Source organism: Carcharhinus amblyrhynchos, chromosome 5 (genome assembly GCF_965287045.1).
Source record: "Carcharhinus amblyrhynchos chromosome 5, sCarAmb.v2.hapA, whole genome shotgun sequence".
NCBI lineage: Eukaryota > Metazoa > Chordata > Chondrichthyes > Carcharhiniformes > Carcharhinidae > Carcharhinus > Carcharhinus amblyrhynchos.
In genome coordinates this window covers 79,837,449-79,853,286 of record NC_137328.1, presented here as the reverse complement: position 1 = coordinate 79,853,286, position 15,838 = coordinate 79,837,449, and the positions used below count along the sequence as shown (strand labels likewise).

Sequence of the window (15,838 nt, the reverse complement as noted above, 5' to 3'; positions counted from 1 at the left end):
TCCACCCCTCCCTTCCCTTCCCTTCCCCCTCCCCCCCACTCCAAGGTATCAGCAGGCCCCCAACCATCGCCAATGGAGCACTGAGTGCCATTGAATGAAGGACTGCACTGACCCGGAAGACCACAAGTCACCTGCACAGGTTTGCTCATCGTGTTAACTGCGTGGCCACAAGCCTGCTTCATGCTGAGTTAATACTAGTGGCAGAGGGATAACGCTCTGAAATGGTCATTATTGACTAACATTTGGGCTACAATTATCATTTGGGCAAGAAGTCCAATCATGGGCCTGCCCGCTACACACATAATTTCAGAGGGAGGAAGATGCACATATGTTACCCATTCACTTTAATCTCCTCCTTACCTCCAAACATGCCACAAGGCATAAAATTCTGATCAATGTGAGAGGTTGTGGTACAATGGCACAGTGATTAGCAGTGCTGCCACACAGTGCCAGGAACCCAGATCTGATTCGCAGCTTGGGCCACTGTGTGAAGTTTGCACTTCCTCTCTGTCTGTGGGTTTCCCCCGGGTGCTCTAGTTTCCTCCCACAGTCCGAAAGACGTGCTGGTTAGGTGCATTAGCTATGCTAAATTCTCCCTCAATGTACCCAAACAGGCGTCGGAGTGTGGTGACTTTCATGTTGAGTTTTAAGTTTATTTATTAGTGTCACACGTAGGCTTACATTAACACTGCAAAGAAATTTCTTTGTGAAAAGAAATTTACTTGTGACACTAATAAACTCAAAACTCAAAAACAATGCAGGTTTCTCGGCTTGATGATGGGGTTAAGAAGCCAGTAGGGGAAATCCTATCATTTGTGCTGATTATATTTGATTTTTAAAAACTGCACTTTGCTAACTACAAGCAAGCTATTTGACCAATAGTTATTATATGATAATTACATTTGTATATTAAATATAAGTTTATCATTTGATAAATTTACATTTGGATAAGCTTATTGGCATCAACACTTATAACACACAATATACATGTTCTGTTCTGCAACTACTTCAGACTACAAAATACACATTCTGCAAAGGAAACAACATTGGAATCAGTTATCAGCTTTACAAAAGTATAATGCAATTATTATTTTAAAATTCTATGATAAAAAGCATAATATAAATAATATAAACCAATTGGATTCAACAGAACATATATCAATATTCTTAATGTTCCAGCTGTAGAAAAAATGGAATATTAAAATTTACAATGACTAAGGTAAAGAATGGTATGAATAATACACATGGTTTTTTTCATTTTCACATCCGTTACAAAATTAATTAGCTCCACTGAACCATGTTATGTATAATTTGATCATAGGTTCAAACTGTGCATCACATTTTACACTTAGCACAGCAGCACCTGAAACTTGACAACTGTGTGGGGTGAATATGAATTCTACAAGAGAGAAAATTGCCTAGTGCCAGATTTTATATAGAGTGTGCAACCAAGACCCAATTAGAAATGCCCTTGTTGAAGTTGTCTTTGCCCTTACTATTGATGTGCAGCACCACTGATAACATAACATTACCTGTGATGTGAATTAACAACCTCAAGTTGTTGCTAAGTCTGTACTTCAAAAGCACAATGTAATTCCACCGGGGGTTCAGTAATAGAAGGAAGTGCCTGAAACAATCAAGGTTGTCTAACCGCTAACCATGTCCAAAGAGTGTCACCCACAAACTTTAAACTTAAAGCAAATCAAAGTAAGAATAATCTGTCTATTTATTGTTGTCTTTTTCTAAATTTCAGCTTAGAAAATAAATAACAGCTATCATTTACAATAAATAATTGGTGTGTCATGGGACATTCTAGTTCCTTTCACGTATTTTGTTAATGACCTGAGGCACCATTTGGCATTATGACTCTGGCTTCTCAGCAGCACCAACTCTTGTGACAGTACTGGATGTGATAAGAATAAGCAAAAAAGTCTATCTCTGTACGGACTCAGAGTTTGAATGATATATAGAGGATTGCTTTAAAATAACCTGAAAGAATAAATGTTCCAGTTCAAAGTCACATCTCAGGCAAAATGATACACCGGTATTGTGAATATACAAGATAATATTAAACTAAAAGAAATTTGATTAAAAGAAGTTGGAACACAAGAGGCGAAAACATATAATGAGAAGCTATTATTGGCTAATGTGAGCTCTGTGAGTAAACTGGTATTCTGAAATCCAGGTTTTGAAGCACTAGGTTAAATAGGATAAACTCCAGGCTAGGACCAGATTGTGTATATCTTTGCAATATATAGATTACATGCTACAGGATGGCATTTATACTGTTACAATATGTACCATGTATGATGCCACCACAGAAAATGCAAAATAGGATGCTTGTAAAGCACAAAAGCTATTTAAATAGGAATTTTTTTGTTTAGAAACTGACCACTTGGGCTCACTGCTTCTTTTAACCTGGATCTGCCAGTTCTTGGCACTAATTCTATTTGTTTCTGTATTGCTGATTTGTTGTGAACCATACAGAATCATGAAAAACCTTGTCTATTGCTGTAATTGTAACTACAAAGAGAATAAAAATCTTTCAAAAGGCCAGTGCCTTTCAAAGTATCACTGTCTTAAAAACCTTAAAATAGTTATTGAAAATGTTTTTTTCCCTACAAAATTATATCTTCAAAACGATGCAGTCACTCCTTATAAATGTTAAAGGACAGACTCAATGTTCTCACACATTTCATTTTCTCCCAAATGATAGATAAATGTTGTCCTTCCAGCTGACTTGCTTGAATCTGCTGCAGCCGCATCTAACGTTAATGTGGATGCAAAGAGATCTGACGTGGTCATTCGACCAACTGAGTCCTCATCTCCCTGAATATACGCCTTGGAATGACTCTTTATGTAATGCCAAGTAGTTGTGTACAATATAAAGGCAATCGTCTTCATGCCTATGGCAATGCTGACGTAGAGATATCTGTAGGAGTTGTTATCATACAAAGCACACGCTCCACTTTTGTTGCATGTTTCCGACCAGACCAGACAAGTCGAGTCAATTGCAGCCCCAAATATAAGCGGCGGTGGGATAAAACCTAAGTAGAAAAAAGGGCAGAATGAATTAAATGAACCTAGAATTAAGACAAAGGATACAACGGATAGGAATTGAATAATACATCGGGTTGCCCTGTTAAAAATATCAATCACCAGTTTTACTGTCACGTTGTCTTTCTTTTGAATTTTTTTTAGTGATGTAATTAAGCGATTGGGAAACTGGAAGAGAACTTAGAGGAGTCTATGTCTGTGTAGAATATTAAATATAACAATAAATTAACACATCTGGGAGCTGGGTTGGATACTTAGCTTGAAAGGGTGTTGATCAGGATATGGGCACAGCACTGAAAGCACAAGATATCTGAATTTATCTAAGTCTCTTTGGAGTGAAGTGATCATCCTGAACTGCACATTAATTCAATGACCTTGTTATATTGGGTTCAGTGACTCCAGTGAGTTCATTTCAATCCTTCATTATAAAGGGAAAAGAGATAGTGACATCTCTTCACAAGTAAAATCATTTTTATATTGACTGACTGCTATAATTTGCCTACAGCTCCTGTATTGGTTTACAGAAAATGGAAATCATCAGAGATAAATATTTGCTTGTTAAATTAAATTCTAAATAGCAGGACACGCCTGTTATTTAGCCTTTTAAAGCTGGTGATGTTGCAAAGGGTTCGAGTGCGACCACATACACTGTGGGGAGTCTCCTGCCACGACCGAGTTCAGAGTAGAGCAGACACAAGACTCCCGAAACAACTGGGTTAGGAGGAGAGCAGAAAGGCTTTAGGGATCCTCTCAGGGCAGCCCTGAAGGGATCAAACATTCTGGAGGGACACTCAAAGGGGAAACAGTGGGGTCCACAGGAATTCCTGTGGCAGACCAAAGTGAAAAAAATTCTTTCAGGAAGGCATATCCAGAGATGTCATTGGGAACACGCAGGGATGAAGTCAAGATGTCAAAGAGAGTGTATGAACCGCCAAACAATTCATCTCGCCAACCCTTCAAGTGCTACCTGCCCAGGGTTCACAGAATCTGCAAATCATACATTAGAGCTGTCAGTTATCGAAAAATCCACCGAACCAGAATCATTCTCAGTCGTGAGGCACTGCCTAAGGGGGACATAATGAGGGGCATTTTGGCCATCAGGGTTAGTTAAAACGGGTGACAATGAATCAGCAGCCTGCTGCTCATCTCTCCCGACTTGCATTTCCATTTTAATATAAGACTCAAAATTACTGCCAGTGAGTGAAAGAACATATTCAGTTAATAGTTCAGTTCAGATATTGATGCAGCATCTAATATTTTCCTCAGACCCCTTTTTGAATTTCAAACACATGTTGATTTCCACCCAAATTTTCATGTAATGTTCTTTATATTACACATTTCTGGTAAACCTATGATTAAAGATGGCAGAAATCATATTCCTTTGGTTTCTAAAACCATCTTTGAGAAAATTGGCAATAAACTTGATCACATTGAAATTCTAAAGCATGCAGTATCTTAAGATGAGTTATTTATTAATTTAAACTTTTGACTACTCCAGCCGTCATCACAATGTAATCATTCTAGAGTGAAATAGCTGGATTTGGACAAAAATGAAAGTAAATAAATGTTTTAACACAGCCTGCATTTTTCAGTCAACATCTGGGTCACGACTATTTTACAGATGCAAGAAAACCAGTTACTGGCAAGGCAGTATTAAAAAGTAATTTGGGAGAAAGAGTCACAGGTCATATTTACTTACTTTTAATTAATTTTATACCTTTTAATAGTACACAGCACAAATAAACAATTAGTTTTCACTAATAAGAACATAAGAAATAGGAGCAGGAGTAGGCCATCTAGCCCCTCGAGCCTGCCCCCCCCATGCAATAAGATCATGGCTGATCTGTCGTGTCTCAGTTCCACTTTCCCGCCCTCTCCCCATAACCCTTAATCCCCTTGCCCATCAAAAACCCATCAACCCGCGTCTTAAAAATATTTAGCGAGGCAGCCTCCACCACTTCAATGGGCAGAGAATTCCAGAGATTCACCACCCTTTGAGTGAAGAAGTTCCTCCTCAACTCCGTTCTAAACCTCCCCCCCTTTATCTTGAGGCTGTGCCCTCTAGTCCTACTGTCCTTTCTGAGCGGGAAGAGCCTCTCCACCTCTATCCTATCCATCCCATTCATCATCTTATACGTCTCAATGAGATCTCCCCTCATTCTTCTAAACTCTAACGACTACAAGCCTAATTTATTCAGCCTCTCCTCATAGCTCAACCCCCTCAACTCCGGCATCAGCCTAGTAAACCTCCTCTGCACTCCCTCCAAGGCCAAAATATCCTTGCGTAAGTGCGGCGACCAAAACTGCACACACTACTCCAGCTGCGGCCTCACCAGCTGCAGCAAGACCTCCCTATTTTTATATTCAATCCCCCTCGCTATGAAGGCCAGCATCCCATTTGCCTTCCTGACCACCTGCTGCACCTGTAGGCTGGGTTTTTGCGACTCACGCACAAGGACCCCGAGGTCCCGCTGCACCGTCGCATGCTGTAGTTTCTCGCCATGTAAGTAATAGTCCTTCCGACCATTATTCCTACCAAAGTGGACAACCTCACATTTGCCAACATTAAATTCCATTGGCCATTTCCTGGCCCATTCGCCCAGCCTATCTAGATCCTTCTGCAGACTCTCCACACCCTCCGCACAATTTGCCGTTCCACCAATCTTGGTGTCATCAACAAATTTCGACACCATACACTCGGTTCCCTCCTCCAGATCATCTATATAAATGGTAAATAGCTGAGGCCCCAGCACCGACCCCTGGGGCACTCCACTAGTCACCAACCGCCAATCAAAATAGCACCCGTTGACCCCCACTCTCTGCCTCCTATTTGACAGCCAATCCTCTATCCACGCTAACACCCTACCCCCAACTCCATGCCCCCTGACCTTCTGTAATAACCTCTTGTGAGGCACCTTGTCAAACGCCTTCTGAAAATCAAGACAGACCACATCCACCGGCTCTCCTCTATCCACCGCCCTAGACACATCCTCATAGAACTCCAATAAATTCGTCAGACATGACTTCCCCTTAACGAAACCATGCTGCGTCTGCTCTATCAAACAATTCTCCTCAAGATGCCTTGCTATTTTCTCCTTGATCACGGATTCTAACATTTTACCTACAACAGACGTTAAACTAACCGGCCTATAATTCCCTGCCTTTTGCCTGCCACTCTTCTTAAACAACGGCGTAACATTAGCCGTTTTCCAATCTTCCGGCACTTCCCCGGAATCCAGCGACGTTTGGAAAATAACCACCAAGGCATCCACTATCACCTCCGTCATTTCCTTCAGAACCCTCGGATGCATTCCATCCAGTCCTGGGGACTTGTCCACAATCAGCCCCTCCAGTCTGTCGAGCACTGCCTCTCTAGTAACAATAATGTCATTGAGACCCTCCAGTCCTACCACCTTTCCATCTCTAACACCCGGCAAATTATTCACGTCCTCCTCCATGAAGACAGAAACAAAAAAGTTATTCAAGGCCTCAGCCATTTCCCCATCCCCTACCACTAAGTCTCCCCTCTCATCCTCTAAGGGTCCAACATTCACCCTAGTCAGCCTCTTCCTTTTTATATATTTATAAAAACTCTTGCTATCCTTTTTTATATTAAGTGCTCCTGTTACTTAAAAATATAGAAACTCTACAGTGCAGAAGGAGGCCATTCAGCCGATCGAGTCTGCACTGACAACAATCCCACCCAGGCTCTATCCCCGCAATTCCACATATTCATCCCACTAATCCCTCTAGCCTACGCATTCTGGGACACTAAGGGACAATTTAGCACGGCCAATGCATCTAACCAGCATGTCTTTGGACTGTGGAAGGAAACCGGAGCATCCAGAGGAAACCTGCACAAGACTGGGAGAGTGTGCAAACTCCACAGTGACAGTGACCCAGGTCCCTGTAGCTGGGAGGCAGCAGTGCTAACCACTGTGCCACCATGTTGCCCATCGTGCCAACAAAGACAAAAGTCATAAAAGATAAAAGTTCAAAATTTTTTTAAACCTTAGAATGCATAGTGTAAAATCCATTTGCTGGTTTACAACCTTTTCTGCCTAAACTCCCCACCACTTTCTCAAGTGAAATTACGGATGGACAATAAATGTTTGTTATACCAGCGACACGCACATCCCAGAAACAAATAATAAACAAAAAGGATCCCTCTAGTGGATGTTACCTAGAGGTTAGATTGAGAAGATCACATAACTTGGTAATCCTTTCCTTGATGGAAGTACATGGTTAGAACAGATCTCTTCCAACATACTAAGGAAGGTGTGCCTCGTTCTGTACACATTACTCCTGAGATAAGAGCAATTTCATGCCAAACAAATCAGCCCAACTAATAATCTTAAATCAGCTGTAAGTATAATTTTTAGCAAATGTTGTCCAATCACAGAATCACATTTAATATTGGACATTATTTTGAATTTTAGAACTGCAGGCTGGGTAGATGTGCCCTGTACCTTGCCTCTGATGAACAGCCGAAGGGATATATGGTCTATTTACTTGGCATCACACCAGCACTGAAATTCATTGACCACATTACTCATTTGTGCAATGAGCAAAATGTCTTTTTGGCTTGATGGCAGCATCCTATTAGTAGTGAACACCACTCATATTGCTGTTGCATAATGTGAAATGGCTAGCTTCACCTATTGCTCAAATTTTTTCCAAGGTAATTTAAGATAGACAGGGCAACTTTTAGAAGAGATTTTTGATAGTGGTGGCCTCAGGCCCAAATATACTATTTGCACAGTATACAGCGAGCAATATTCTGATCAGGCTAGCCATTAACTTGCAAGATGACTGGTGTACCCTATTTCTGCATCATGGTGAGCAAATGGCTTGGGTCCTATTTACAAGGTTGCCAATAAGACCAATTTTAACATGTTTGGAATTGTAGTTATCCTAAAGCATATATTGACCACTGAAAGGTGGGTATACAGTAGATGGTAATAGAGAACTCCTGGCAGATTTCTCAACTAGCACTGCAAGGAAAGAGAACTCACTGGGGCGGTGATGGACTAGTGATATTATCGCTGGACTATTAATCCAGAAACTCAGCCAATGTTCTGGGAACCTGAGTTCAAATCTCACACAGCCAGGTGATAGAATTTGAATTCAATAAAAAATATCTGGGATTAAGAACCTACTGATGACCATGAAACCATTGTTGATTGTTGGAAAAATCCAACTGATTCACTAATGTCCTTTAGGGAAGGAAATCTGCCATCCTTACGTGGTCTGCTCAACATGTGACTCCACAGCCACAGCAAAGTGGTTGACTCTCAGCTGCCTTCTGAAATGGCCTAGCAAGCCTCTCAGTTGTATCAATCACTCGAGAAAGCAGCTCAGCACCATTTTCTCAAGGGCAATCTGCAATAGGCAAAAAATGCTGGCCAGCCAATGATGCCTATGTCCCATGAATAAAAAAACTGCTCCATTTCAAAGATGAAATTGAGCGCAGGATGGAGCCCATTAAAGATGTGCATAGAAATTCTTATATACAGCTGCAGATTCAAATACAGCAAAAGTATCATCTATGTATTGGCTACATTCATTAATAAACATGGTCTCGCTCTTTGCAGACAGAAAGAACATGTACACACATTGCACCTTTTTCTACGAAACAAAATGCAAAATTCATCCCACCGAGTAATGCTTTGACTAGAGTTGACCTGCCTGGTTTGAATTTAAAAACATGGCAGTTAACTGTCAGTCATTAGTTACTGGTGCATTTTCCATGGCAATGCCTCTACCAATCACTATCTACTTGCCAACCAATCAGAACTCACTTCTCATGCACTATAAATTGTTGTTCCCTTTGCATTTGATATTCTTATGCATTTTCCTAACGAACAAAAAGCTTCATGTATTTTTCAGAAATACAAAAGCACAAAATACTCGAACGGTGAAGGTCTGAAATAAAACAGAAAATGCTGTAAAGACTCATCAGGTCTGGCAGCATTCAGTGTGAAACAGAGTTAACATTCCAAGTCTAATATGATGTCTTCTGCATTGCGACTATTTTTTCGAATAATTCTTTCATGGGATGTGAGTGTCACTGGCAAGGCCAGCAATTTTGCTCATTTCTAATTGACCTTCAGAAGGTGAGCCAATTTCTTGAAACACTGCAGTCCATCTGGGTGTAGATACATCCATAATACTATAAAGAAGAGTTCCAGGATTTTGACCCAGTGGCTGTGAAGGAATGGCAATCTATTTCCAAGTCTGGATGATGTATGACTTGGAAGGGATCTTACAGTTCCTATGCATTTGATGCCCCGTCCAACTAAGTGGTAGAGGTTGTGGGTTTGGTAGGTGCTGTCCGCAGAGAGCACTGCCTCTTGTATATGATGCACATTGATACCACCTTGCTTTATTAATGGAAGGAAGTGCAGTACAAGGGTGTTCAAGTTAGGAAGGATTTATATGGGACTGGAGAAACAGCACCACCCACATTATTACACAGAGCCACATGACAGTGTGTAGCGAGAATCTGAGAGAATTTGACATGAAGATAATATCTGGACAGGGCTTTGCCTTAGAGATATGTTGTGTGTTAACAATAAATAGGCTAACTTGTGAAATGAAGTTTAAAGTTTATTAGTGTCACAAGTAGTGGTGGATGAGGTGCCAATCACGTGAACTGCTTTGTTCTAGATAGTGCCAAGCATCTTGAGTGTTGGTGGAGCTGCACTCATCTAGGGAAGTGAAGAGTATTTCATCACATTTCCATCTTGAGCCTTGTAGATAGTGGGCAGACTTTGGAGAGTCAGGAGGCTAGTTACTTGCTGCAAAATTCCCAGTCTCTGACCTGCTCTTGGAGCCACCATATAAAAATGGCTGGTCCAGTTCAGTTTCTGGCTAATGGTAGCCCCGAGTGCAATGGTGATTCAGCTACGGTAATGCCATTGAATATCGAGGGGAGATGATTAAATTCTTTCTTTTGCAGATGGCCATTGCCTGACACTTATGTGCTACGAATGTTACTTGCCACTTACCAGCCTGAGCCTGAATGTTATCCAGTCCTGCTACACATAGACAAGGCCTGCTTCAGTATCTGAGCAGAGGTGAATGATTCTGAACATTGTGCAATTATCAGCAAACATCCCACTTATGGTGGAGCAGTTGAAGATGGTTGGGCCTAGGAACTCCAACAGTGATACCCTGGAGCTGAGGTGATTGATCTCTAACAACCACAACCTTCATCCTTTGTGCTAAGTATAACTCCAACCATTGTAGAGTTTACCCATGATTCCCATCGATTCCAGTTTTTTTTTAGGGCTCCTTGATGCCACACTTAGTCAAATGCTGCCTTGATGTCACTTTCACCTCACCTCTGGAATTTAGCTCTTTTGTCCATGGCTCAAATGACTTCTGGAGCTGAGTGGCCCTAGCAGAACTCAAACTGTGTGTCCATGAGCTGGTTAGTGCTGAACAAGAGCTGCTTGATAGAAGTGTTCATGATCCCTTCTGTCACTTTGCTGATGATCAAGAGTAAACTGATAGGGCAGTAATTGAATCCTATCAGGATAGCTTCAACGTTGTCAGGTAAATGCCAGTGTTGCAGCTCTACTGGAACAGTAGAACTAGCTAGGGGCAGAGTTAGTTTTGGATTACAAGTCTCCAGTACTATTGCTGGAATAATATCAGAGTTCACGGCCTTTGCAGTATCCAGTGCCTTCAGCTGTTCCTGGATATCATTGGAAGTGAACTGAATTGGCTGAAGACTGGCATCTGTGACACTGGAGACTCAGGAGGAGGCCAAGACGGATCATCCACATACCAATTCTGGCTGAAGATAATTGCAAACGCTTCAGCCTTATCTTTTGCACTGATGTGCTCGGTCCCCCTATCACTGTGGATGGGGATATTTGTGGCATGTCCTCCACTGTTTAACCGTCTGTCATCATTCATGACTGGATAGGTTACATGCTTATAAAGACCTTTGCTATTTCCTTCCTCATTAAATGTCTTTCATGTTCTCTGCTCATTGTTCTTATTTCTGTTTGCACCTCCTTGTGAGACGTTCCACATTCCTCATGATTATCTTTTATATTGTTAGTCCTATCTTGATTATAGGCTTCCAAAAAACAAAGAATAAAGAAAATTGCAGCACAGCAACAGGTACTTCAGTCTCCAAGCCTGCAGCCCCTACCCTTCCAGAGGTCATATCGTTCTATTCCCATCCTATTCATGTATTCGTCCAGATGCCACTTAAAAGTCACTATTGTATCTGCTTCCACTATCTCCCCCAGCAGCGAGTTCCAGGCATCCACCACCCTCTGTGTAAAAAACTTGCCTTGTACATCTCCTTTAACCTTGCCCCTCGCATCTTAAACCTATGCCCCCCTAATAATTGACTCTTCCACCCTGGGAAAAAGCTTCTGACTGTCCACTCTGTCCATGGCTCTCATAATTTTGCAGTCTTTTATCAGGTCATCCCTCAACATCCAGTTTAAAGTTTTACTTCTGTTTCCTATCCATTATCCTCGGATTATTAGATCTTGATAAAGCATCTTTTCACCTGTTAGCAAAATATATCCATAATATTGTGCTCCGTGCACACCAGATCTGCAGATTTCTAACTGTTAACCTAAAGATCTGTTTATCATCTTGCATAGACAGGTAATTTGGGTCATATCCCCCATTATCCCAGTGAACTGTGCCTGTTTCAAATATAGCATGTTGGCTTTGATTGTTCATCATCTCTTGGGCACACAGTGGCACAGTTGTTAGCACTGTTGCCTCATAGTGCCAGGGACCCAGGTTTGATTCTGGTGATGTTAAAATGGTGGCGCAGGCTCGTTGGGTCAAAGGGCCTGTTTCCCGGGCTGTTTTTGTTCTTTGATTCAGGCCTTAGGTGACTGTGTGGTGTTTGCACATTCTCCCTGTGTCTGCATGGGTTTCCTCTGGAGCCAAAGATTTGTGGGTTACATGGATTGGCCACAGGAAATGCTCAGGGTTGCAGTGTGGAGGGCCTGGGTAAGGTGCTCTTTTAGAGAGTGGGTACAGACTCAGTGGGCTGAATGGCCTCCTTCTGCATTGTAGGATACTATGGTTCTTATAAAGGAACTTCCACATGTAAATAGCATGTTACGATGTAATTGCATTTTTCAAGCAGTGGTGGCACTGTGGTCTCTCAGTTTTGCCTTTCTTACATAGCAAGGCAACTCCTGTGCTCCAACTAACTTTACAAACTTCTATCAGTTTCGAATTAATTTAGAAATCATATCAAATCAAAGTATTAACTGAAAATAAGGATACAATGTATGATTTGAATTATACCTGCACAGACTAATCCCACTCTCTAACCCCACTATATCTGCAGATTATACTACACTACACTTACATTGACTCCCTGTGGTCAATGTAAGTGTAATGTTGGATCTTGTTATGCTTGATTTTAGGTGCAAAAGGAGACAAATAGAAGGTTAATTTTCCAGTCCTTTGTCCTGTACTCCAAGAACTGCTGAGGGACGTCTCGTGCTGTATATTGGTTTGACTGAAAATCAGGTGTCCCTGGCAGTGAAACCAATTAAGTATTAGTGGTTTATCTTTGCTAATTAGGGGCTCACTTTTTAAGGGCTCCTCAGCGAGATTAGTCAATGCTGAGGGCAGCAGGTGTCAAATTTGCATCAGTCTGATTTTTGATTGCTTTTTTAAACATAGCTGAATTTGAACCCAGAAGAAGCAGTCGAGCTCCTCCCAGTTTCACGGTTTTGCTGTGGCTTAATATGGGAATGTGGTTTCTCGATCGTGTTCTCTGAGCAGCACAGTTGGACAGTGGTTAGCACTGCTGTTTCTCAGTGCCCGGGACCCAGGTTCGATTCAGGCCTCGGGTGACTGTGTGCAGTTTGCACATTCTTCCCGTGTCTGCGTGGGTTTCCTCCAGGTGCTCTGGTTTCCTCCCATGGTCCAAAGATGTGCAGGTTAGGCAGATTGGCCACAGTAAATTGCTAAAGGAGATTAGCAGGGTAAATACGCAGGGGTAGGGCTTGGGTGGGACTGTTGTCGGTGCAAGCTCAAAGGGCTGACTGGCCTTCTTCTGCACTGCAGTGAGTCTATGATTCTATTCTATGATTCTTTCTACCTCCCCCAAGGTCTAACTGGGGACCAACATCAATATGATAGACAGCCCAAATTGGAACACCAGTAAGCTGCCTCCGGATGTTTTGACAAGCAAGTGTAGCTTGTCAAAATTTTATGAGTACTGATCACCAATTTCAGATGAACCTGTAGGTTGGTTGTGAACTTGGGGTGTGTTCTCCATTTGAGAAAAGGCCTAACACAATCTTTAAGTCGGTGTGTGAAATGTCATATGAAATTGATTGCTCTTTTGTATTCAGTTTGATTTTCTTCTGTACATTTAATCCTGTATGTTTTCATTTTAAATATCTGCACTCATTTACGGAGCTCTTGCTGTTTTTCCTCCACTTCTGGTGGGTGGGAAGGAATCTGGCATCATTATCAATTTGTTATAAAGTCATCAAGCTGAAACATTAACTCAGATTTGTCCTCCAGAGATGTGATCAGTGGTCTGCTGAACATCCCCAGCATTTTCTGTTTATAATAGTTTTTCATCATCTGCAGCATTGTTCTTCTGTTCCATCAAAGCAGGTAGCCAGGTTAAAGTGCCAATATATGAGTTTTACTTTATTAGAAGTTGAGCAGCAAGGAATGTTTGACAAAAACAGAAAATGCTGGAAAATTTCTGGAGAGAGAATAGATCCAACGTTGAGTCTGGATTCCACAGGTGCTGTCAGACCTGTGAAGATTTTCCAGCATTTTCTGTTTTTGTTTCAGATTCCAGCATCCATAGTAATTTGCTTTTAGCGAGGAACGTTTATTAGTCGCCTCTTGCTGCTTTGTTATTTTTATGCCACTGAAACATGGTGTGCTTGCTGCCCTTGGCATGATGGGTATCACATCAGCACCAGAAGCAAGCTGCAACTTAATGGCTATATTAAAAAAAACTTTCACATGTAGTTTTCAGCAATCACAAAAGGACATTCTCCTGAATTCTCAGAATCTCGACGTGAGTAGGAGCAAATGAAAATGGATTGCTATTTCATTAAATAACTGAATTGAAACACCCACCAAGTAATCTCAGCATGAGGAACTGAACACCAAGGGCGTACGATTTGTATTCAGGATTCACAGACCTGTAGGGGCAAAGAAAGAAAACCAATTAACATCCACTAGACATCACTGTCCGGACAACAGACTTAATCCTAGTGATAACCTCGTCTCCACGTAAAACCTGCACTCTCTTCATGGCAATCTGGAGCCTGCTGTACTGCAGTGCTCTCATACTCTTACCTAACTCATTAACCTTGTGCATCTTGCCCTTTCAGAGAGCTGCTAGCGTATTGTGAGCGGCATCCATTTCAAGCAAATAACAACTAAAGAAACAATTAACTTTCAGACGATTTCAGTTGGTTGCTAGGGAAAAGAATACATTGCCTTGTTACATTACTGGAGACATATTTTCAATCTAGCACTGTGGAACCTAGTTTACACTGCGCGAGATTACACAGCACCAGTAGCAGTAGAAACCTACTGATTCGATTATTTAAAATCTGTAATTGCCCTATGAGTTGCTTCTTGAAACAATGTTGTGGGGTATTACTGCCCAAAGCAAAGGGTTTTCATCTTTCCAATATTTTTGTCACTGAGTTAACCAGTTCATTTCAAAGCCCAAGTTAATTTGGGAGGTTCACATTGAGCTCCAATTGATGTTGACTTCAGAAAAGCAACTTGAGATAAATTAACTAGGGCTGGAGTGAACTCTGAGTGACTCCCCTGAGATGCATCTTATCTGTAGATTTGCCTTCTGTCCAGTGATGTTTTTGTGTCTACGTGACTCTTCTATAGACATGAGGGGTTGAGCTATGAGGAGAGGCTGAATAAACTAGGCTTGTACTCGTTAGAGTTTAGAAGAATGAGGGGAGATCTCATTGAGACGTATAAGATGATGAATGGGATGGATAGGATAGAGGTGGAGAGACTCTTCCCGCTCAAAAAAGACCGTAGGACTAGGGGGCACAGCCTCAAGATAAAGGGGGGGCAGTTTAGAATGGAGTTGAGGAGGAACTTCAAAGGGTGGTGAATCTCTGGAATTCTCTGCCCGTTGAAGTGGTGGAGGCTGCCTCACTAAATATTTTTAAGACGCGGGTTGATGGGTTTTTGATAAGAGAGGGAATTAAGGGTTATGGGGAGAAAGTGGGAAAGTGGAACTGATCCACTTCAGATCAGCCATGATCTTATTGAATGGCGGGGCAGGCTCGAAGGGCTAGATGGCCTACTCCTGCTCCTATTTCTTATGTTCTTATGGGTAAATAATGAAATTGGAAAGAGCTGTAATTTGTGGAGGTTGAATTTTTCACCACCTGACATTTGAAAGACCCAATGCTGTTACTTTTAATTATTCTTTTTTCAAGGTATGTGTTGATCCAAAGTGCAGAGCTTGCCTATAAATTAGCTGAAGCAGATACAATTATCTCAGAATATTCTTAAAGCAACATTATAGCTTGCTACTGGAAAGTTCACTCACCTGATCAGAATCACGACTGAAGGAGTCTGTGCCATCGCACCTATCAGACTTCCTATACAAACAACTGCAAAGAATGCTGGGAAAGCATTTCCACAATTTGTTCTGGGACATCGTCCGGACATAGCTGTGGCATTCTGGGCAAATTCAGTGTTGATACAGGCACAGCTGGTAAGATTCTGACAAAGGAGAAAACATTGTAAGAGCATCTGAAATAAT

General features: G+C 41.6%; 1 protein-coding gene across 1 annotated transcript in view; it reads right to left on the bottom strand.

Annotated features, from left to right (window-relative positions):
- Nucleotides 1-941: 941 nt before the first annotated feature.
- LOC145343133 (solute carrier organic anion transporter family member 3A1-like) overlaps nucleotides 942-15,838 on the bottom strand; it is a 295,740-nt gene continuing 280,843 nt past the window's right edge. The window contains exons 8-10 of the mRNA XM_080189069.1: nucleotides 15,623-15,798; nucleotides 14,167-14,231; nucleotides 942-3,047 (exon numbers count right to left, since the gene is read on the bottom strand). Of these exons, the coding sequence (XP_080045195.1) occupies nucleotides 2,665-3,047; nucleotides 14,167-14,231; nucleotides 15,623-15,798 (624 nt within the window). The 3' untranslated portion in view covers nucleotides 942-2,664. The remainder of the gene's footprint in view (nucleotides 3,048-14,166; nucleotides 14,232-15,622; nucleotides 15,799-15,838) is intronic.